The 23,101-nt window shown below is 42.0% G+C and overlaps 1 protein-coding gene and 1 non-coding gene across 2 annotated transcripts; one reads left to right on the forward strand and one right to left on the reverse strand.

Annotated features, from left to right (window-relative positions):
* Positions 1–1,171: 1,171 nt before the first annotated feature.
* On the reverse strand, positions 1,172–6,303 carry LOC129089039 (calreticulin-like). The gene is given in 10 exon segments (XM_054596361.1): positions 1,172–1,380; positions 1,383–1,511; positions 2,472–2,564; positions 2,695–2,838; positions 3,024–3,137; positions 3,938–4,147; positions 4,251–4,345; positions 4,534–4,737; positions 5,205–5,306; positions 6,102–6,303. Coding segments are annotated over 10 exon segments (1,311 nt in total). The 5' UTR covers positions 6,196–6,303; the 3' UTR covers positions 1,172–1,254.
* A 716-nt stretch (positions 6,304–7,019) lies between these two features.
* trnah-gug (transfer RNA histidin (anticodon GUG)) lies at positions 7,020–7,091 on the forward strand. Its single transcript has one exon. It is a non-coding gene; the product is annotated as a tRNA-His (tRNA).
* The last annotated feature ends 16,010 nt before the right edge of the window (positions 7,092–23,101 follow it).

Genomic DNA, 23,101 nt, shown 5'->3' on the forward strand with positions numbered 1-23,101 from the left:
ATTTTATTATACAACGCTCTGGATCTCGTATATTGCAACTTTAAATGAAGAACAAGGTTTAAGTCAGTGGACGGTCACATCCAACAGGGAGAAACCATCCTTCATAGAGACAGGTTACCACCTTCCCCCATACAAAAATCACCTGTTATCATGTGACCGACATTCCAAACTTGGGTCATGTGATGACAACCAAATTGATCTCTGAGGAAGGGTGTGGGATGTTGCTGGAAGTCCCAAGGTGACAAATAAATGTATATAAGGGTAAACAAGTGGTTTACATTAAATTAACCCGAAATAAGGTATTAAAATATATTGTTTAGGTTGTTTCGGTGTACTGAAAGGTATCATGTGGTACAGAAACTGAAAGTGTAAAAACAAGGGTGGCTACTGTTTATTTTCTTTTGGTCACCATTCTATCACCTGTGAAATATTTACTTTGCAAAAAACACTACCATTGAAAACAGACGTCAGCTTGTAGAGAGGCTTCAATTTATTCAATGAAATTGAGCAGTGTGCACCCACAGGACAGTCACTCATTCAGAACAATGAGAAAAAAATGGCGATTGTAAGAATCACAGTTTTTTTTTAATGCAGTCTCACTCTCTCTCTCTCTCGCACACTTACACACACACACACACACACACACACACACACACACACACACACACACACACACACAAACAAACAGAGTTGCAGGAAGGACGTATGCCCTGAATCAGAGCTTTAGAAACTGACATGTGTTCAGGGAATCAATGTTATGATTGAATAAATTATAAAGGGGGTCATTTAAAAAAAAAAAAAAAAAAAAAAAAAAAAAAAGAAAAGAGGTACTACATCACACAGGAGGAATAAAAGTGCATGAAATCAGACATCACAGACCCTCAATTAACTGGATATTCCAACAGAGAAAATAAGAATGAACTGGCTCTGTGAGGAACTGCAGAATGCACACACACCGTGAGACCGTTCAGTGAGTCGCATTAAATTAGAACATTCTCGACAAAGCAGACACACACAAACAGAATGAAATAAACAACACGTAAACCCTTCTCTCTTCTCTAATTTGAAAGCTAAAAAAAAAACAAGGGAATCAATAAAAAAAGAAATCTGACCTGACCCCACCTTCCACCCCTCCCCCGCCCCTACACCTGAATAAAAGGCTGCTGTATGAAAGGCCAGAGTCCGTAGGGCTTTCGCCGGTTTCCTGTCGTTGGTTTAGAAGCACACAGCAGTCCGTCAAACAGCTCCTCTCCTCTACAACTCGTCCTTCTCTTTGGCGTCGCTGTTCTCCTCGTCGGTATCGGCGTCCTCGTCCTTGTCCTCGTCGTGCTCGCCATCTTCCTCCGCTTCCGCTTCCTCATCCTCCTCCTCCTCGTCTTCGTCTCCTCCTCCTCCTCCTCCTCCTCCTCCTCATCGCCTCCTTCAGTGTCCTTCTTCTTGCTCTTCTCCTCCTCCTCCCTCAGTTTCCTCTCAATGTCCTCCTGCTCATCCTTCATCTTCTTCTCTGGTCCCTGGTGGGTAAAGCAGACAAGTTGCCATGATAATGCTGAACCCGCTAGGAGCTATTCTGTGACCTTCACTAGCAGCCAGTTCTGTGAGCTAGGACTAGCTTCACCCGCTTAGGGGCTTGCCTGTGAGCTACGACTAGTTTAACTTGTTACGCTAGGAGGCCATCACGTCTCTGAAATCAGAGCAATTTCCAAGATATTTTGCCATATCCGCAAATCAGTCGTAGGATGAAAATTACTACACAATCTGTAAAAAGCCTTTATTCTTTTTTTTAATTTATATTTTTTAAATCGCCTTTTGACAAAATCTGGAATGTCAATCCCATACATATGGCTCTCCTTGTCACTGCTTCCTGATGTGCTTTACCAGGCAACCCTGATCAACAGGTACAAGTTGGTAGGGCAGAACCAACCAAGCAGGAAGTAGTGCTACTGGGAAACAAACCCACAAATTTCCTTTATGCTTACAGTACACACAACAGCTTCCCACAAAAGGGTATTGACAATAGGTCAATTTCAACATACTACTTCCTCATACCTTGAACAGTGACCCTCTTGCCTGTTGGGTCAGAGTAGCCAGAAAAGCCCGATGGATTCAGTTGGGACATCCTGGTATTTTTGGCGTACTACATTTAACATACTATGTATTGGGGAAATACTAAATCTTTCTCTGGCATACTAAACAATATGCTGGTATGAGTATTGGAACACAGCCCAGTGCGAGAACTTTGGACTGCTTTTTTCCCCTTTTCATTGGAATAGCTCCAGGTACTTACAATGAGTCATTGGTTTTATAAGCATTTGTCATTATTTTTGACCTTTTAAAAACTAAAGCACATAAGCTATTTATTTCAACAAAAATCAAGAGATGAATTGTTAATGAAAAGGTTGTTTCGTTTGGTCGAGAATACACAGCATTGATGTATTGTAGGCTCTACATACAGCATTGTTATACAGTCCTACCGTAGTAGCTCCCCAGGTTTCCTTCCCGAAATCCTCTGCCTCTTTGACATCGTCAGCGATCAGGAAGTTGTCAAAGATGGTGCCAGATTTAACCTGAACAAAGAAGCCCATCATATGAGCGTCAATTCCTCAACGAGTCCAGAATATGAAACATGTCTTTATGTGTAGAAACGTTCGGTAACTCTACTAATACAGCTCTCATTGAATGAATATTAATCATTACCTGCCACAGATCCAGGCCCAGTATGCCAATGTTATCGAACTTGTACATCGTGGCGTCCTGAGTGTACTCTGGGTTGTCGATCTCAGGGTGGACCCAGGCTCCTTTGTAGTCAGGGTTGTCAATCTGCTTGGGTTTCCACTCGCCCTGTAAAGGCGACACAAGAGAAGTTAGGACGAGTGATGGTACAGGTTATTAGAACAATTCCATGATAGAAGCAATGTCTTCACTTAACCAAAGTCTAAAAACAAAAAAAACAGGTAAAATAATTTTAAATGATGATCAATCATTTTGTCTATAAAAGCTCCGGCCTCTGCAATAAAAAGCCGCACCTTGTACTCTGGGTTTGTGATCATGGGAGGTTCCCACTCTCCGTCCATGTCCTCGTCCCAGTCGCTAGGCTTCTTGGCATCGGGGTCAGGGATGGTCTCTGGCTTGTCCCATTCCTAGAAGACAGCAGAAATACAGTTACCACTGAAGTCCTAAAGTTTAAAAACACAATGCTATAACAATATGCACATCATGAAGCAGGGATGTGACCTGGGCCCTGTCAATGAAAAGCTAAATTAGCGTGATTTGATTGTTGATTATTTGACACAAGCCTAGATTTCTCAGCTCTTCAAATCTGGCTTTAAATGTTTCATCCCTCAGCCAATCATTTGAGTGCTGATCATGGTTTTGCCCTTCTACTCAAGTTGCCTTTTTTTCTCAAAATAAGGGCACACTTTTATCTGAGATTAACAACTGTGTTTTCTGTATGTATACAGATTGTAAAGCCTTCTGAGGCAAATTTGTGATTTTGGGCTGTACAAAATAAATTGAATTGTGTTCAAAGAACCAAAGAAAATTGGCACTTCTAGAATAATTGCTACTTAAATTCTCTCACTATACAATATGCACAGTCACTAATTCATTGCGACAGCTAGCTAGCTTGTCAATCTCCAGAGCTGGCTAGTTAGCTAGCTAGTCTACTGAGCTACCGCCTTCTTTCCTCCGCAAAGTAGTCTCCTAGCAGCAAGGAATGAAGCACAGGGACCATGGACCGAGCCTGAAAAAGCCTATCCATTCTGGCACATAGCAACCCAGCAAAATTGCATTTTTTCGAAGTGTTACTTTATCCCACTACCCTGAGGAGATTCATGTTAGTTGGGTCTGATAACCAAGGGGCCTGTTCTAAGAATCTGGTTTACGGAGATATCTGGATAACCTTTAAGCCCCCCCCTTTCAAGGAACGGGGATCTCCTACCTCAGGCTGGGTGTCGTTGGGGTCGTCGATCTTGGCCCTGTCGTCCCAGTCGCTGGGTTTCTTGGCTTCTGGGTCCTTGATCTTCTTCGCGGGCAGCATGTCCCAGTCTTCCTCCAGTGAGCCGGACTCCACCTTCTCATTGTCGATCCTCACCTCGTACGTCTGGTCCGGATTCAGGATAAGAGTGTACAGGTGGGTCAGCTCGTCATCCTGGAGAAAGCGGGTAGAGGGAATTTAGGAGAGAGCAAGAATCTCTAAATTCATGTTTGCAAGAATCTAAAACTTTAAAAACAGGCTTTTAGGCGGTAGCTACCTTGCACTTGATGTCTTTCTTGATGAGGTGGTTCTGGCCCTTGTAGTTGAAGATCACGTGGACCTTCTTGGTGCTGTATCCACAGATGTCAGGCCCTGTAGACAATAAGATTGTTATTTAATTCCTTTATTCAACATTAGCTCAGTCATTTCAAAAGAGCTGAATGTGAAAATAACTCATCAAGGGAAAATGCATCAAGCATCTTTCTAAGAGCTCTCTTTTTTCAAACACTTGTGTTCTGTGGTGGGGGCCTTGGTGCCTCTACAAGACCGGCGTGACTCACCAAACATGATGTAATACTGAGAGTCTCCGTGCATGTTGCTCTGGTCGAGGTCAGCGGGGAAGATCTTGACGTAGCCACCTCCACAGTCAATCTTCTGCTCATGCTTGATGGTGAACTGGATGACCACTGTCTTCCCCTCGTTGCTGAAGGGCTCGAAGCGGCCCGACATGGCATAAAAGCGGGCGTCCTGGCTGGTCTGGAGACCTGGAAAAATAGCAGCAAACAGCCGTTAGCGACAAGCGGTCAAAGATTTTCACATTTATTCTGATTAAAATGAAACAATAAATGTTGTATGCCAGATACTCTGTGACTTACTGTAGTGCTTAAGGGCATAGCCAAGAATGTATCAGGAGGCCAAAAAGTTCCAGGATTACTTTGCCAAATTTGTGTGTTTAATTAGATTACCTAGGGCCAGGAAACATGGTCCAATGCATAAAGAGCCGGGGGTGTTACTAGGTGGCCCGGTGACCAGGGGCCACCCTTATAGGTTATTCCAGTTCTGGATCTAATCTAGGCACATACTTTAGAATTCCTTCTCTCTGTAGTGGCTGTACTTAGGGCAGGTCATAGACACAAACCTCTTTTGCCTACATTTGCATAATAACACCCCATCGGCTATTACGTGAGATATGGATCTGTTGTCTGTGTGACAGATTAAAAGAAATAATTACCTTTATCAGCCTCGGCATCCCCATAGAACTTCCCAGCAGACAGTTTCCACTGGCCGTAGTCAGACTTGTGCTTGGACTCGGCCCACCGGCTCTTCCATCCATCTGAAAACACAGCAATCCCACTCAACGGGTTACTGACTGACTGCCTCTTCCTGTTAGACGCTGCAATACTACAATATACATCTGTTATACTGCTTGTCCCAGACACATACTGGCTCTACTGAGTTTCACAATAAAAGCACAAATTTACAACAAATACAATTTGAAATCTACATTTTCACAGTTTATATTATTCAAAAAATGTTGGGGGTAAACACCAGGGCTAATGGCTTGTGGATTTTTTTTTTTTGTACTTTTTCCATCTAAGTTCTGCTTTTATTCGAACTGTTTCGACACATTCAAGACAATTACTAAGTAAAGTTTCGTTAATTTGAACAGAAAAGCCCCCAAAAAACCGCACTACAACGGAATTGAATTTCTTATAAATGCCCTCAATACAGTTGAGAGCGATATCAAAAGTGAAAGAATACTTGGACTCACATACGAGGGTGACAGCTAATGCAATCCTTTGGTATTCCAAATCCATTTGAAAAACATATTACAACATTTACGGTGCTGTTTTGTGGTAATGTTATTTTAGATAACGATAGTTGTATTTTAGCTAGCATAACCTCTCAGTTGACTATTAGACATAACTTGGCCTAGCTTTTTGTAACGGGTTAAATTAATGCAGTGAGATCATTTTCCAAGAAACGTTTTCTTTAAAAAATAAAAAAGGCCAGATATTTAAGATACACTACCGACCGATACTGTTTAAGGGCAGTTGAGGCAGCCACTTTTACAACACAGCCATGCATACATAGGGAAAGTAGACGTGTAATTGTGAATTTAACGCACCTCCGTCCAGAAACTGTTCCTTGAAGTACACGGTAGCATCAATGGTGACAGCTATCGATGCAAAAACTGCGAGAATGGCCGCTGACAGCTTCATGTTGGCAGCTTCTCACAGGCACTCAGGAGGTTGAAGAGAGAGCAGGTTTGAGGGTGAAATCGGCTAATAAAGCCTCGAGGAGACGTAACCTGAGAATTTCAACGGTGACAAGCCCTGCACAGATGGCCGCGGCTCATTGGACGAGCGTCTCGCCAATGAAATGAGACCACGAGTTACTTTTCGGAGAGGCTCGGCTTGCGTCGGACGGAGATCGGAGAAGGGGCGGAGACCAGAGACGACTTGGCTCGACCGCTGCGTTCAGGAAAAAACAAAAAAAAGTGTTATTATTTCCTACCTGGAAATAGCAACGTCCGTACAGCAAATAGGCTACAGAGGTAAAAGTACATCGCTAGACTGTATGCTGGTAGCCTAAATACTTTATAACAAAGACAGTATCGGTTTTATAATGAGGCACAGGTACTAACAGTGTTTGGCATTGCCTGCAGTTATAAGAACATGTTATTATTATTCTAATGTAAATATAAATATTATTTTTATTTCATTTTAAAGGCTGGTATTATTAGTTTGACTCATAGTTAATTAGTTAAGGTTTTGGAGGACAGTTAAAAAGCCATCCTCTGAATGGTAGGTGGTTTGATAATCGAGTTAGCCTACCGGTGCCCAAATGCACCAAACAAAATTATTTTTAATTAATTAAAACATTTTTAAATGCATTGCCGATTGTATTCTTGTTTTCAGGTGCATCATTAATGATTGGCCTTATTATTCATTTTGACTTTTTAATGATTTTGCATTAGCTCAATGGCTGTTTACTATTTTGTTGAACAAATTGATGCGTCACGTTTCATCCCGAGGGATAACTCGCCGTGATCGTATAGTGGTTAGTACTCTGCGTTGTGGCCGCAGCAACCCCGGTTCGAATCCGGGTCACGGCACTTTTACACAATGTAGTTGCGTATGAAGAATGGATAGTATCGGTGCAGAAAATACATTGTAACTTTAAACATCGGTAAAACTAATAAAGGACTCCAAAATGCCCTGAAACGAAGAAAATATATCTGGGCTGTGAGCTCAACGCACTGCAAATGAAGAAAACACAAGCAAATAGGCAAAATACAAAAAAAATTAAGAAAATATCTTTGACATTACATCTACAGAAAAACAAGACAAAATACAGAAACTTTTCAGAACCCATAGTAAGGACAAGTAATCTACATGAAGGTGTTGCTGTCGTGACAAATCAAATGAAATAACTTTGTTTAATTTGCTCAATAACCTTTTGATTGTTTACAATTAAGTAACATTCTCGTCCCACTTAAGTCCTGTTCCACCATTGACAATTTAAAGACCAACCTTTTTTTTAAGCCTGCAAATTTCCCCGCTGCTGGACTAATAAAGGATTATCTTATCTTATCTTATCTTTTCCTGGCTTTTGTCAAGTCACCTCTTGACTTATTTCTTTAACGTCTTGTTACTGGTTTTTAATCTGCGGTTTGTTTTATTCAATTTCTCCCAACTTCTTATTTCTTCTTAATTTACTTTTCCTTTAATTGTTTTATTGTATTGCATTATGTATTGTTGCCTTTTATGCACCCTTTCATGGCTTTAATTGAGTTTAACTGTATTGAGGAACATCCTTACCCCATTACCCTCTACTGGAAAGCCCTTTGGGTCAACTTATAAGACACATTTTTATTAAATGTGTCTTATAAATATACTGAGTTGACTCTACCGTAGCTGGCGAAGTTAGCATGTAATTTTGACTTCTGTTGAATTCTTTAATCAAAGTTCTGAAAGCAACTATTAGCTTATGTTATACCCATCAAACATAACCTAAGATTTAGATTGTGTGGTTAATAATAGGCAACAGGCTGATGCTATAGGTCAAAATCATATATCTGCAATAATATCTGAATCATGTAGTCACAACATCAAACAACCCCCCCCCCCCAAAACAAAAGAAAGAAATCTGTCTCCATCCTAAAGATTAGCTCCCAAAACAGCAGTTTTAGTGCAAACTGTGTATTTGATCATATTTACAATGTAAGATTGTAAATATGATCAAATACACAGGGTTTGTGGTAAAATATTATTGAAGCTGCAGAAGTTTTCCCAAGTAGTAGTACCACCAGGGGCCACAGAGAGGACCCAAAGTCTTTGTGACACAGGCTAGAGTGGCTTCATGATAATTGAACACATCACTATTCCCTGCAAGGAAACTCTCATGAATAACTTATCATCAGCACATTATATTTCGTCTGTTAAATTACAAAGTTCATTTTAAGGTTAATGTCAAAGGTAAGTTTGGCCTTGTATAAGATCATATTTAGACATACTGTATGACTTATGCCACGAGTTACTCTGTATTCCACACAGTACACTGTATCATTGTGCATATGGGAGGACTATGAGACAATGGGCCCCTGGGCAAAGACATGCGAAGGGCCCCACCACTCAAACACATAAGCAAGACACACAGACTTCTAAGATGTTTAGCCTCTTTTTGTTGTCGTTTCATATTCACTGCACATCTCTTTGTATATATATATACAGTTTGTATATATATATAGTTTATATATATTCAGTATATATATATATACAGTTTGTTTATATATATATATATATATATATATATATACAGTATATATATGTTGACATTTGTGGTTAATATCACTTAACATTACACGTATTATAGATTGTTATGACAGGGCTATGGAAAGTAGAGTTTACCTGCAGATTGAAAGCTTCTATTGCTGCGGTTCTTGTTTTTCTACATCTTTATTTAACATCCAGATTCATATTACCAGTCCAGAGATCAAACCTTCAAAGTCAAGTGACGGATGTAATAGCAGACAGTTGCGATGGTCGATGATGATGAAGTTAAGGGACTAAAAAGAAGTTGGTGACACACACATGGTTACAGAGCTCTATAATAACAGATCTCTGTGGAGAAAGTAATTAGCTGCCAAACTCCGAAGCACTGCACAATACAAGTACGAGAAATTGTTAATAGCTAAGTAAACAAAATACCAGTTTAAATACATAGTAAAATATTTGTTTTTTTAAATTAGGCTCAAATAAAATAACATGACTTGAATCCCATGTCAAATGCTGAGCTGGAACAGGCAGCAGAAGTTCTGCTCAATGTCCACTTGGGGCCGCAATCAGCACAGACAAACACACACGCACACACATACACACAGACACAAACGCACACACACACACACACACACACACACACACACACACACACACACACACACACAAACACACACACACACACACACATACACGCAGACACAAACGCACACACACACACACACACACACGCACGCACACACATACACAAACGCACACACACACACACACACACACACACACACACACACACGCAGACACAAACGCACGCACACGCACACACACGCACACATATACACAAACGCACACACACACGTACACACAACACACACACACACACACACACACACACACACACACACACACACACACACACACACACAAGAACTTCTCAGAAACCTGTTCCCTCTATGTTAAACATGGAGAGATGGTTGTGTGTGTTGTTTGAGTGTTTTTATGCTGATAAAAAAAAAAAGCATTGACATTAGCATTAGCTCGAACAGGAATAAGTTGTTTCTTGCTAAATGAGTGGCTAACTAACTAACTTACTAACTAACTTATCAAACAATAAAAATAAAAAGATTACACACAGTCATTTGGGGGGTCAAAGGAGACAAGATCGTTGTTGTTGTTGTTTTTTGTTTTTTTGTCTTTCCGCACCTCTAAAAACCAGGACCAGTTCCTCTATTAATAACGATTTATTAAGAAATGTAAACTAGGGCTTAGAATGCAGGTTAGGACAAAGCTGTGAGTCATGATTCTAGGGCATGGTGAGAGACAAACAGAACGACGAACGATTTGGCAATATTATTCATAATTTGGAAAAGAAAAGAATGTGACAATTATTTGATGATGACAATCAGCAGTTTGTCTAACTGATTCGGTTTAAATGACTGTGGTGGTGAAAAAGGTTTAACTTTGTTTATTTAACTTTATATCTGATTTGCTACAGTACAGCTATTTTCATTTCAACCATTGGTCCGGGGGCCCATTGGTGGCCCCTAAGAGCACCATAGAGGGTCGCCAAAGGTTTGGCAAAAAAATATATATATATATATATATATATATATATATATATATATATGTTATTTATAATTGACAAAGCTAGTTTTTTTAACATCTAAATATGCTCAAGGATCCACATAGACAAACAAGTTTTGCCATTCCTTTTGATGCAGATACAAAATGGATCCGTTTTTTTTTTTTTAAATGAAAAAAGTAATGGGGAAGACAACTCTGCCCAACACAAAAACTCCAGTGTGTGTGGTGAAGAGATCTGACCCTGAATACATTAGGCTTGGCTTAACGCTGGCAGGCAGTGATGGTAAGGGTATGCACGGTATTTGTTTTGGTCATTAGAACTGGCAGCGGGGTATTGCACTTTCACGACCCAGCATATTCCGATTACATTTTCCTCGTTTATTTAAGACAGATTTCCTTGCAATTTTAATAATTACTAATTGAGGGACTTTAAACCAGTCACAGGTTTGATATTTAATCGCAGGTAATATCTAATTCCATCCATCAAGATGTTTGACTCCTGGTTTGTTGTGGGTTCAAATGCTTTCTCTCTGTTCTCATGGGTTTCATCCCACAGTCACATGGGTGGATGTCTCCTCTCCAAGTAGTTCTTAAGTGTGGTTTAAATGGGAGTGTCTGTGTTTCTGTGGTAGCTCTTCGATGCGCTGTGAAGACATGTCCAGCTCGTGCCCCAGAGCATGCTGGGACCGGCTGCCATCTCCATGAAACCCTGACAAAGTCGGACAAATGAAGCCCTCCACCTGATGTCTTTGATCAGCAACACATAACAACAACCCCACATAAAGGTTACTTTTAATTTGAACATGAATGCATCGCCACTTGAAACGAGCAGTGCGCGTTCTCTTTTGCGTTAAGCTAGCTAAAATGAGCACGATTCATAACGGAAGTTATTGAATGATAACTTCAGTAGAAAATAGCATATGTGAACATTTTGTCGTGTTTTTAATGCATTTTAACCACTGCCGACTGACCCTTTACCCTCTGACCCGACAGTGTAAACAAAGCATTCACGGGGCTGTTGTGAGAGGAACAATATTAAGATTTGAGCGTTTTTTGAAATTATTTCATAGTACACATGACATCAATGCTAACATCAAGAAATGTTGTATTAGACTATGTAAATAGACGCTCTTTTAAGAATAAAATGCTTCCCATTAAATGTATAACAATATGAAAGATATTTCCATAAAATGTTATTGAGGATTTCCAAGGTACTCATTTGTTATTTGTGTGTGGTTCATAATGTCACATTTGGTATCTATCCTGTACATAGCCTACGGACCATGAGCGCTTGACATTTCAACAGTATAGGCTTACTTTTATGGTTTAAGTATTGTATGCCGTTTTTTTTTTATTATTCACACCCATATTTCCAAAATAGGTGCCAGATCAGCGCTATCGAGCGAGAAGCCTTTAGTGTGAAGGTGACTACCGGAAGCGGTGTTCGTCACCATTGCCAGCTCGACACTGGTCTGGGAGGAGTGACTCGTTGACTGCGGCGACCGCAATTTCGGCAACATGGGAGCCGCTGTGGGATTTATTCTAAAGGGATTTTAAAGAACCGTCGGGGCAAAATGGCAGAGAGGTGAGTCCAAACCACGAACACGCGTTATCCTTTCCCTCCCGCTCGGTCTCCCATTCGATGCCTCGTCTCCCCCCCAGAGCAGGAGGGGAGGCAGCCGACCCAGCGACGAGGCTAACAGCGGTCCCTCCGGTCGCCGCGCCGCTGAAGCCAGCGTTAGCTAGCTCGCCACTTATTCGCTCGCACGATCCAACAATTATTTTTTTTTAAATCACGAAATCCCACATTCTGGTTTGTTCCTCCGTGTCCGTTCACCGGAAGGTTGTGTGTTGGCATGGGGGGGCTTTTTAAATGTGGCTGTATTTGTCAAGGTGGAAGGAGCGGGTAGAGAGGGAGGCTGAGCACGGCTGGATGGGGATGATGATGATGATGATGATGATGATGCTGCTGCTGCTGCTGTTGCACCTGTCGGTCTAAATCGCCGTCTCTTTGCTGGAATGCAGCTAAACCTGCTCCTCCAGCGGGATGCTAGCAGCAGAGACACCCGTGCTCCCGAGCGCCAGTGTGGGCTGAGGCTCGGCTAGCCAGGTCCTCCGGGCTCGCAGCATCCGTCCTCTCCTTCGCGGTGGATGGAGGCGCCTCCCATGGGAGGAGGCGCTGGGAATTGGGAGAAGCGTGGCAACATCCGAACACAAACGTTACCTCGTTTTTAAACACCGTCACAGTCAGCCCTTTTGGGTGTCAAGACGCGGAGATATAGTCCTGGGTTTACCAGTCTGTGCCCCTAAATGGGTGGCAATAAGGGGGTAATATGTCATAACACTTAGCTTAACAGCCGTACTTTAACAGCAGTAGGTTTTTCTTCCCCGCGGGAAATTCACCCACACAATCCATCAATGAAGGAAGAAACTAGCCATCATTAGTATACTGCCCCATTGTAAGAGCTGCTCCTCGCTGTAATCTCGCACTGATGGCGTAGAGGTGACGACCACAAGTCCAAACTTGTAACGCTCCTGGATTTAGAGTTGCTCTGCATAAAAAAAAAAAAAAAAACACAATTAAAACATCCGGAATTTGGATTGAGTCTGGCGTGAAAGCAGAGGGAGAGAACTCCCGACTCCCAAAACGATGACTCTTTTTATTCCGCTAGTTGCTTTTTAAAGTGAGGGGTGTGGGCCCGCATCTTCAATATAGACAATGGCAGTTCCTCCCCAGCAGCAAGCAAGCTCATTAATAAGGCCGAGTTAATAATTGATGGATGTTAAATTTCGTGTCAAGGCGTGTTTGTCAGGAGTCCTAGCAGAGGCTTAGACCACTAGGCCTATTGATCCCGTCAAAATGCACCATCATCACTCACAAGTGCACGTGGCATAATTCATGACATAGCATTCGGAATTGTGGTCAGATGTCGTAGATGTGGGTCAAGGCATCATCAGCATTTCAGGACTTGGGAGAAGCCTGTTTGGGTTCTCGGTGACACAGACTGAACCACACGTGTCAATCAAAGCATCACGCCAGACACCACCTGCCTCATACAGGGAGGTTATTATATATATATATATATGGGAGAGAACAGAGAATAGGGAAGCATTCTGAGGTCAGCCAGTCTAACCGTGACCACGCTGACGTCGTGGTTGAGGTTGGGTGATAGTGTGTGTTTACATTGTTGTATTGACCGGCTGTGGTTTTGGTGGCTTAGGTTAAAGGACGGTGTGTTTGAGACACAGCCATGATGATTTTCATTAGTTTAAAGGTACAATGGATGTTTGTTTGGGTTTAAGTGGAACTCATTTTTCTGACAGCAAAGACACCTCACAACTCCAAAGTTATTTGCATCTTTTGGTTTGCAAGAAACAACAAAGAGACACATTTTTTTTGTGCGGAAATTACCATAGACTGTATATAAGAAGTGGACGTAGTCATCGGGACGACACCCATTGGTTTGTGGACTGATGTTATGAAGCCTCAAGTTGGGAGATTTCGCCGTCACCATTTTGGATTACCGCTGTTGCCATGTTGTTTTTTTCACAATTTGTAAATTTTGAATTTAATAAATGAACAAGAGATCAAGAGCATAAACTCATGTTTATAATGTTTACTGAGGTAATAAATCAAGAGAGAAGTAGAGTCATTATCTAATCGACTTCGTTACAATCAGCCCCCTGCTGGTCAGGCGAGACAACGCAAGTTTCTGCATTGGCTTCACTCAGCAGAACTGGGGTTGCTGCCTGCCAATTACATATATTTTTCTTAATATAAATTATCAAATTTTTTAGTGACTCCCACTTTTCTGATCCTCGATTATGGTCATTTTCCAGATTGCATTTCAACAGTCTTCAGTGAATTGTTTTTATTTTCACTCAAGTTGGAAATATGCATATAGATACATTGTATGTGTTGTATGGATCGACTGTTATTTCAGTTTCTAAACCGATTATTAGTTATCAAGTAGGGCGACAACAACTGAAGTTAACTTTGCAACTTCCGCGTAGAGGATTGCGATGTTTAACATCAGCATTATCTGCTGCAGCACCACAAGTACTAGCCTTTGCCAGGCTAGTACTTGTGACGAGTAACCAATCAGAGAATGCTGTGGGTGGGACATTGAGTGAGACTGCAGACAGAGACAGGCAGCTGCATCAGAGCCAAAGTAGCACATTTTAAAAGGTATTTATTTTAGTGGCAATTGAATAATAAAAATCCAATAATGGTAAAAATACTGATATAGCAGCCGCTAATCGGACAGGCTGGTGATCGGTCTACCCCTATAGGTTAATGTACTGCAAGTCTGATTGCAGCTGCTGCCCAAACTCTAAACTCACCATGTGTTGTGGTTGCATTGCACTCCTGTCTGTTGAGCTTCTGTGAATGGAGAAATAAGGTGCACTCCTCCTGTGAGTTTTCCGCACAGCATGAGGCCCCTAATTAACAGCTCTTAATGAAGCTGTTAATAGGAATACTTATTCAGCTCTTTGTGATTGCAGCAGAAATATGTTGGCCCTTTACTCACAAGATTAGCAAAAAGCCAGGGGAGTAAGTCAAAGAAGAAAGAAGGTACATCAGCAGCTATTTAAAAAAAAAAAAAATCTTTCTCTTCCTAGTTCCTCAATCGGTCAGTGCTGAACTTGAGACCGTCCTTATAAAAAATGTTGTTGACAGATGTAACAACATCCGTCAAACCCCACATGACGGCTCCACTCTGCACGTGTCTGCGTGTCTGTCAGCCAGCTTGACATTTGATCCCAGCAGCAGGGTGGGGCAGCGAGCTTATGTGTTGTGCTGGCAGCACATGGTTGAAATATTCACATCGGCACGCTCAAGCCGCTAAGCTGCCGCCGTATCCGTCACATACGCTTGTGTTGTCTCCTGCATCCCCGGCCACGGGACGTAAAGAGGGGTAATAACTGATGGGAAAAATCCAGCCTCCATCAGTACTTTGACTGAACACTGTTGTCCCTCCCTCAGCCCCGTAGTTCGTAACAAGCTGATGCACAACCTGAAATAGTTACAGTGCAATAAACAACACAATGTTTCATTGAGATCTTTCTTTGTCATCAGTATTATTGGAAACACTGTGATGTGACGCAATATAAAGCATGACTTTCCACTTTTAACCCTCCTTGCGTCAAACAAAAGACTTATGAGTATGATGGGAAATGTATTATCCAGCGCTTTTGAACATTGACCCTCACAAGGGACTAGAATCAGGATAAATGGTCCTTTGCTACATCTGGTTTAGCGATGCACCGATTGATCGGCCACAGGTCGAAACCAACCTGGTTGTCAGCTGATCGGCCTGTGAGACCGGCGATTGAAACCACTTTTCACTTTTTGGCAATTTTCTGGCTCTACAGCTGTTTTCCCCCGCTGCTTCTCTGATGTCTGACCTACCACTCGCTCCTCTCCTGATATTTTCACGCCTAACTCGGCCAATTAATACAATAATTAAGGTTCATTTCGAACAAACTAGAGTTGGTTATTCTTGAAGAAGTGGAAAGTTGAACCATATATCATTCCAAACTCCCTGGTCTATGTTTAACCAGGAACAACTTCAAATCCACTAAACCAGCCTGAAAATAGAGCTAGTAGTCGTACCCTGGTTGGACCTGGACTATTGATTGGCCAGGGTGCGTTCCATGGCCGGGACTTAGCAAAGGGTAAATCTATGATACTTTCTCATCTCTTAATTTTAATACACAATATACTACGTTGTTATGAATAGTTATATAAATAAATAGAAGGCTTCAAATAGACACTGACATTGTGGATCCGTGATTGGCTGACACTGCTTCCAGCGATCATTGATGGACCCCAAAAATCAGAGCACCCTTAGAGAACGATCGTATACAAAAGAAAATTTAAGCAATAAAAATAGTGATGTTTCTTTATAATGAAAACTAACTAACTCCAGCATCACTGTTCATCAGTCATTTTGCACTCCTCAGTTGTTCCTCTCCAGTTTATTTCCTCCACATCTGTTTGTGTATGTGTGTGTTTTAATGGTGGCACTAAACACCCACATGTGCGCGCTGTATGAAAAGGCATTAAGCAGCACACCAGGCTGTCGGATTAATAAAACGTTGATACGCACCTCAGGGTGGTTGAGTTTCGCTCTCCTGGGCTCCATCTTTGTCCTGCTCCCTCCCCCCTTACCCCCCTCATCACCCGACACAAGAGAATCAACAAACTACTCACTTCCCGCCAATGTCGCGACACGTAAGGACAGCAGTTTGTAAGAGGCCGCAGCCCGAGCCGTTTAAGTGTTCCCCCGCAGGGAGCAGAGTGGTTGTAAGAGGACACATCAGTGAGTCAGTGGTTCTACCTGTCTTTATTGTCCTCAACCAAAGACGGGGCCAAAAGCCTGACAATTAATCTCTCCCTTTTCATAACTAATCTCATAGCCATTCCACATGTACATTCATGTTCTCTCTGGCTCATCAAAAAACCAATCGAGAGCAATCATTTTGAATCACTTAGATATTTTAGCCTCTTGTGAAAATGGCTATAAAAATGAAACCTTTTAAACAGCGCTAATATAGATTGGATCCTAACAAAATGACCCGCTCTGTCCCTTCATCTATTCTACCGTTTCCTAATGTTGTGGGCGTCCTCAGGATTGTAACATCTCTTTGATTGTAACATCTCTTCTGTCCTTAGGACAAGCAACACAAAACACAAGAGTTTCTGCTTTGCGGCCTTCACAGGGGGTCATCATAAAACACATCACAGAGAACATTAACATTTTATCTAAACGTTTAAATGGAGTTCTGAACCATTGAATCCTCATTGAATCATATGGGAGATGGATGACCTTTACTGTCTAATAGCCTGTGTTCATTCAACAAAAAGTCTGTTTCACTAAACGTTGATTTCCCTACACTGCTCAAACTGCAGCACGCCACTGCAGACACTTCAAACATGCCAGCAGCACGTCACTTTTCATCCGTCACAGCCTAGAATCATTTGCCGAAGTGGTTGCAGCTCTAATCTTTTTCGCCGTTAGCTCGCCTGTGCATTGGCGGAGAGCCAAGATGGGGGGGGGTGGACAGAGGAGGCAGAGGAAACAAAGCTATGAGGGGATATTGACAGGGTGTACGGCGGGCGCCTCACAAGCGAGAACAGCGCGTCGCCTCCACTGCGGAGAACGACTCCCACACATCTGTTGAGCTGTCCGACGATATCGTCCAACACTGATGGCTGCAGCAAGGCCCCGTTTAAATTAGAATAGGAAAAAGTGAGCAGAGATAGCAGCATATTGACTGGCATTGACAGTGGATGGAGGGGAGGGGGGAGGGGCAGGCGACATAGAGGAAGTATCGACGGATGAAGAGAGCGAGAGAGAGGCAGAGCACTTTCTCTCTCTAATAGGATTATTGTGTAAATGTGTTTGTCTGAAGGGCTGCCCCCAGAGGATCCAAACGTGTGTGTGTGTTTGTGTGTGTGTGTGTGTGTGTGCGTGTGTTTGTGTGTGTGTGGGCTGAGTGGTAGAGCTCTGCTTTAGTCCGCAGAGCTGGGCGGTATGGCCTAAGATTTCTATAACGGTATAACTTTTCAAAAAACGTATTTTATTCAAATGTCAATATACATGCTGCTGAAGGGCTGGAGCATTGGTATGGCAACTGTACAGCATAATTTAAACCCACCCAAAGTCAGTGTAAAATGTCTATTTAAATACTAAATAAGTATTTTTGATTATTTTATTTAAATACTTAAACAGGTCATAATTCCCTCTCTAATACAGTACCAGTCAAAAGTTTGGACACACCTTCTCATTCACCTACTTTGAAGAATACAAAATATAAAACATATTCTGGTTTGTTGAGCATTTGTTTGTTTACCACATAATTCCATATGTGTTCCTTCATAGTTTGGATGTCTTCAATATTAATCTACAATGTAGAAAAAATAAATAAAGAAAAACCATTGAATGAGAAGGTGTGTCCAAACTTTTGACTGGTACTGTATATGCTATGTAGCTGTGAAAACATCATGGCTGTTCAGCTGAAATCTGGCTACTGTCGGTATCAGTCTGAGCCCTTTGTCAGTGCTGCTGCTCACAGTAAGCTCTGCCTGTTAGCCTGTCTGCTCACATTCAACACAATCCACTCACACATATATTTTAATAAAGAGCGCTGCACATATGCCATCCTTCATATTCCAAATGGAATTATTTCTAACGAACACTTAATGCCAGAGTCAGTGTTAGCCTGAATGTCTGCGGAGCTGGTTTACATGGTAGAATTACCGCTGTAGGATGTAACTGTCAGGTTACAGCTGCAAGTATGTTTTGGGATTGGCAGTAATTGTATTATGTTGTCCACCTGATTTACATACTCTATATGCAAATATAGATAAATATTAGTACCTTTTTATTGACGGCTAAATTATGTGCAATAAAAACATTCAATACATCACAAAAATAGCCCATAACAAGGAATTTGTTCCTATGTAGGCCTGTAAACACATGAATAGATAAATAAACTGTAGGCTATTTACACTAAAAGAAAAGACCTGGTTTTTGGGGGACTTTCTGTCTTAATAATCTCCTCTGCTGTGTTTCAGCACCGGGGACAGCGCCGCTCACAACCAGAGCTGTCCCTCTGAGAATAACTCATGATTATTCATGTTGACGCTTAATGAATAATTATTTTTTGATGTAAAGCATAAAAAAAAAGGTTGGACATTACAGTGCAAAGTTTTTATTTTCTGGTCTGTCAGCGCAGGGTAAATGTAGGTAAATATACAGGTATACGTGGTGCTGCAGACGAATCATCCGTTAGAGGAATCAGGGGCAGAAACGGGGCTATGATCAGCCTTACTTCTTTCCATTAACACCACAGTGATCCTGCGCTATCATTGGATGGATATTGATTAGTTCTGTTGGTGGGCGATGATGTGTGGAGGAAGAGTGGCTGCAGTGTGACCTCTGCTGCAGCTAACGGCTCCATTGAGTTTGACACATGCGAGCCATACACACGCACACACACTTAGATTGTTAAATACTTTAGATTATAGTATTCAGACATACTTCTCAAAGGATGACAGAGGTTTTAAAGGTCAATAAGTGAATAAGTCTTTTCTGCTGGGAGGCTGCTTCGCTGGGTAGAGGGTGAATTTATGTTTCTTAATTCCCCAAAATAAAAACTATCAACATGCCGTACAGCTTCCAGTGAGTATTTATGTCAATGGTGAACACGTGTAGCCATTTAGGGCATGTGTTCTGATGTTGGCTCGTGTCTTGTGTTTTAGGCAAAGATCAATTAATCACGAATCAGCGAAGCCTGCACTCCGGCAGCCTCCGAGCTTTACTTTGGAGCCGAGCGGTGGGAGGGTGGGGCCGTTAACAAGCAGGAGGCAGTTTTAATTAGCCACGCTGCTGCTGGAGAACAAATGAAACACCCACCCGTCAGGCACCACCGTTGTAGGGGGGGAGTGCGTGGGGGTGAATGCAGCGCAGTGAGACGGGGAAGTCGGAGCGGGACACTTTGATTCCTACACAATGAACACACGCAGTTTTTTTATCTAGCCCTTAACCCCCCCCCCATCCGTCTTTCATGGTGTGGGAATGGATGGCCCTTATTGATGTAATGATACATTTGCAAAAACATTATATGAATGGTAGTGTATGTTGAAGTACGTGGGATTTAATGGTTTGTTTTGTTGACGCAGATAATCGTGGATTTTCCCCTCTGTTGATATTGATTAAAGTAGATTGATTGTATCGCGAAAGTGGTCGTTCCACCAGAGAAGGTAGGCGGAGCTAAAGCAACAGACTCCCTCTTCAACTCTATTATCTCTAATATCTATTTTATCATGCTGTGAAAAACGTCTCCTTCAAACAGCTGGATTTATTTAAGTTCCTCACCAAATCACACAAAGACATGTTGTGTGTGTGTGTGTGCTGCTGTGACGTTAATGTGCGGTCCATATCAGAATGAAGCCGCACTGAACATTAATGTAAACGTCCCCTTACGTCCGCCTTATGAGACACAGAGCCAACACCTTGAAAAGACAGTCGGAGCCACCAATGTTCACGTATTTCATGTCTAGAAAAAGGGCTCTAGTGAAATGTCCCCCGGACACCTGGTCCTCCTGCGGGGCCTCTTAATGGAGCCCGTCCAGGTCGTGGCCCTCTTTCCTTCCCGCTAATGGTTCACACGGTGCAGGCAGAGAAGGTTCACTGGGGTCAAAGACACACAGACGTAAGTGTTCTGCTTAGTATTCAAGAAGTACAAGGCCACTCCAGATCGCCCCCCGAGATCGATAGAGTGGGGAGGAAAAGTAGCTCACTATTAAAATGTGCAAGGGCTGTGTGTGCTGCTGGTAAAATAAATATCATACTACCATACTGACTATTGATTGACTCAACCTCAGACTTGTTTTATTTGTTCAGCCACTTTCTAATCAAATCACATACTATATCCAGCCTCTCCAACAATTTGCCTATTTGCTGAATGTGAATAAAGTGTCTCCTAATCAAGACTATTGAAATATATATATATATTTTTTTTTAACTGATTTGGACAAATACATCAAAGTTTTATATTTATTTTGCCTAGCTGGCATTAAAGCCATAACGACTTGCTCAAAAATCTGCATTTCCTGTCAAGTTATTGTTTCTGTCACAACTATTTCACTTTTTAATTGATTACTTAGCATCATTTAGGCCTTGATGTCTGGAGGTTGGCAAGTGTGCTTATCAAACATGCCTTTTGATCATTGACCATGATTATTGATTTGGCTTTTCATCTATAAATGCTTTATAATTGTGATTTGGGCCGCAAAACTATTTAAGGAGTGACGATCGGAAGAAAAAGAATAGGAGTAGAACTGATTATGAGCTCTTTTCTTTGGTTACTTGACTTGACCGATTGTTGTTAGTTGTTATGCTTGACGACACAGGTCAGTAGGGCTGTGAAGAGTGGTTGCAGCTCGCCGGGAAGAGAGCGGTCGTAGCTCCGGATGGCTGGTTAGTTAGCTAGTTAGCTAGGTAGCTTGTTCTTCACCAGAGTGACAGGGAGTGAGGCAGAGGGTCAACAGCCTGGTGCTCAGCCCGTTTTCTGTAACCAGTGTAGCATTAAAGCATGGTGGAATCAGCAAGCTTGCATTGTAGCCAGATAGTTAGCTGGTAAGCTTACTGATTCCACCATGCTTTACTGCTACACTGGTTACAGAGCAGAGTTGTCACTCATCTGTTGATAACAATGTGCTTTCCCACGCCGTGACAAGATCGTGTGATGCTAAGCTGCTAAGCTAGCTAGCGACACGGTCAGCGACTGTATCTTTACATACAGTCTATGGTTGGAGTTATTTTGTCCGTAGCAGGTATTCAGTTTCCAGACACACCACCCATGTGCACCATCCAAGGGTCATGGAATTGCGAAAGCTATGGTTGCTAGGAGACCGCCTCTCCACGCTCTAGTGTTCAAGAGCCTCCAGCATAAACTACAGCATCACACCTACAGACACAAACACACACACACACATCACGGAGCAGACAAAATATACACACACAAGAATGTTTTTATTTCTCTGTATTTGGGGGCACACACACACACACACACACACACACACACACACACACACACACACACACACACACACACACACACACACACACACACATAGATGCACAGTAGAGTGTGTATGAACAGACAACACAGACAGATGACTGCAGACCGTGATGAGTTATGAGCTGGGGATGTTTTTGGTTTCCCCGTCTCATGTTTATAACAGTAGCAAGGATCATTATAATTTATGTTAGATCTCTTAAATATGACTTAATCATTAGATCTGTAAGGACAGCAGCTAACAATTATCTTCACTATTGATTATTCTGCTAATCATGTTCCTGACGGATGCAGTAAATGTTTGAAATGGGTGGAAACATGGAAGACAAAGAAAAGCAGTAGATCCTCATAATTGAGCAGCCGAAACCGAGGAACATTTGGTGGTTAAACGATTGATCATCAAAATATTTGAATAATTTCCTGTGGGCCAACTAATCAATTGATCATCTAATTGTTTTAGCTCACATGGGCTATGTAATTGTATTTCACTGTAGCATTTACTACAGCAATCCAACCACTATTAAGATTAGTTAGTTTTCATTTGATAATTTAATAATTAAATTCAAAATGAGTAGTGTCCTATAACACATCTACATAAACCTGATTTCCCCAAAATGTTGTCCTGTTTTAAGCACCGAAATGACAATTTTAAATGTTAATAGCACAACGCTAATCATACATTAAACCGACATAGTTTGTGTAGAAAGGGTGTGTAGGTGTAAATATTACCAAAGTGCGTCATTAATAGAAACATGGCAGCATTTTTTGAAATGGGATGTGTTGGTATTGTTGGGATCAGCTGATCTGATGGGTCAGTAGTTCTGAGGCCGGGGTCAAGAGACAGCAGACTTAAAGCCTAACAAACACGTTCACCTTGTAATGCTACGGGGTAAAATCTGTTCCCAGAGCTGCTGTTGGGAGGCTGTCTGCCTTCAGTATGTGAGCACACTGCTGCTCCTGCTGCTGCTGCTGCTATTTTTAGTGTGTGGGTGTTGAGAGGTCCAGATCAGCCTAGCGGATCATGGAAGCTCCGCCGAGATCGCCCCACCGCAAACTGGTGCAGTACACACACACACACACACACACACACACACACACACACACACACACACACACACACACACACACACACACACACACACACTCACAGGGAGCACTATGTAACAGTATGGGT

The sequence above is a fragment of the Anoplopoma fimbria genome, chromosome 3 (genome assembly GCF_027596085.1).
Source record: "Anoplopoma fimbria isolate UVic2021 breed Golden Eagle Sablefish chromosome 3, Afim_UVic_2022, whole genome shotgun sequence".
Classification (NCBI taxonomy): domain Eukaryota; kingdom Metazoa; phylum Chordata; class Actinopteri; order Perciformes; family Anoplopomatidae; genus Anoplopoma; species Anoplopoma fimbria.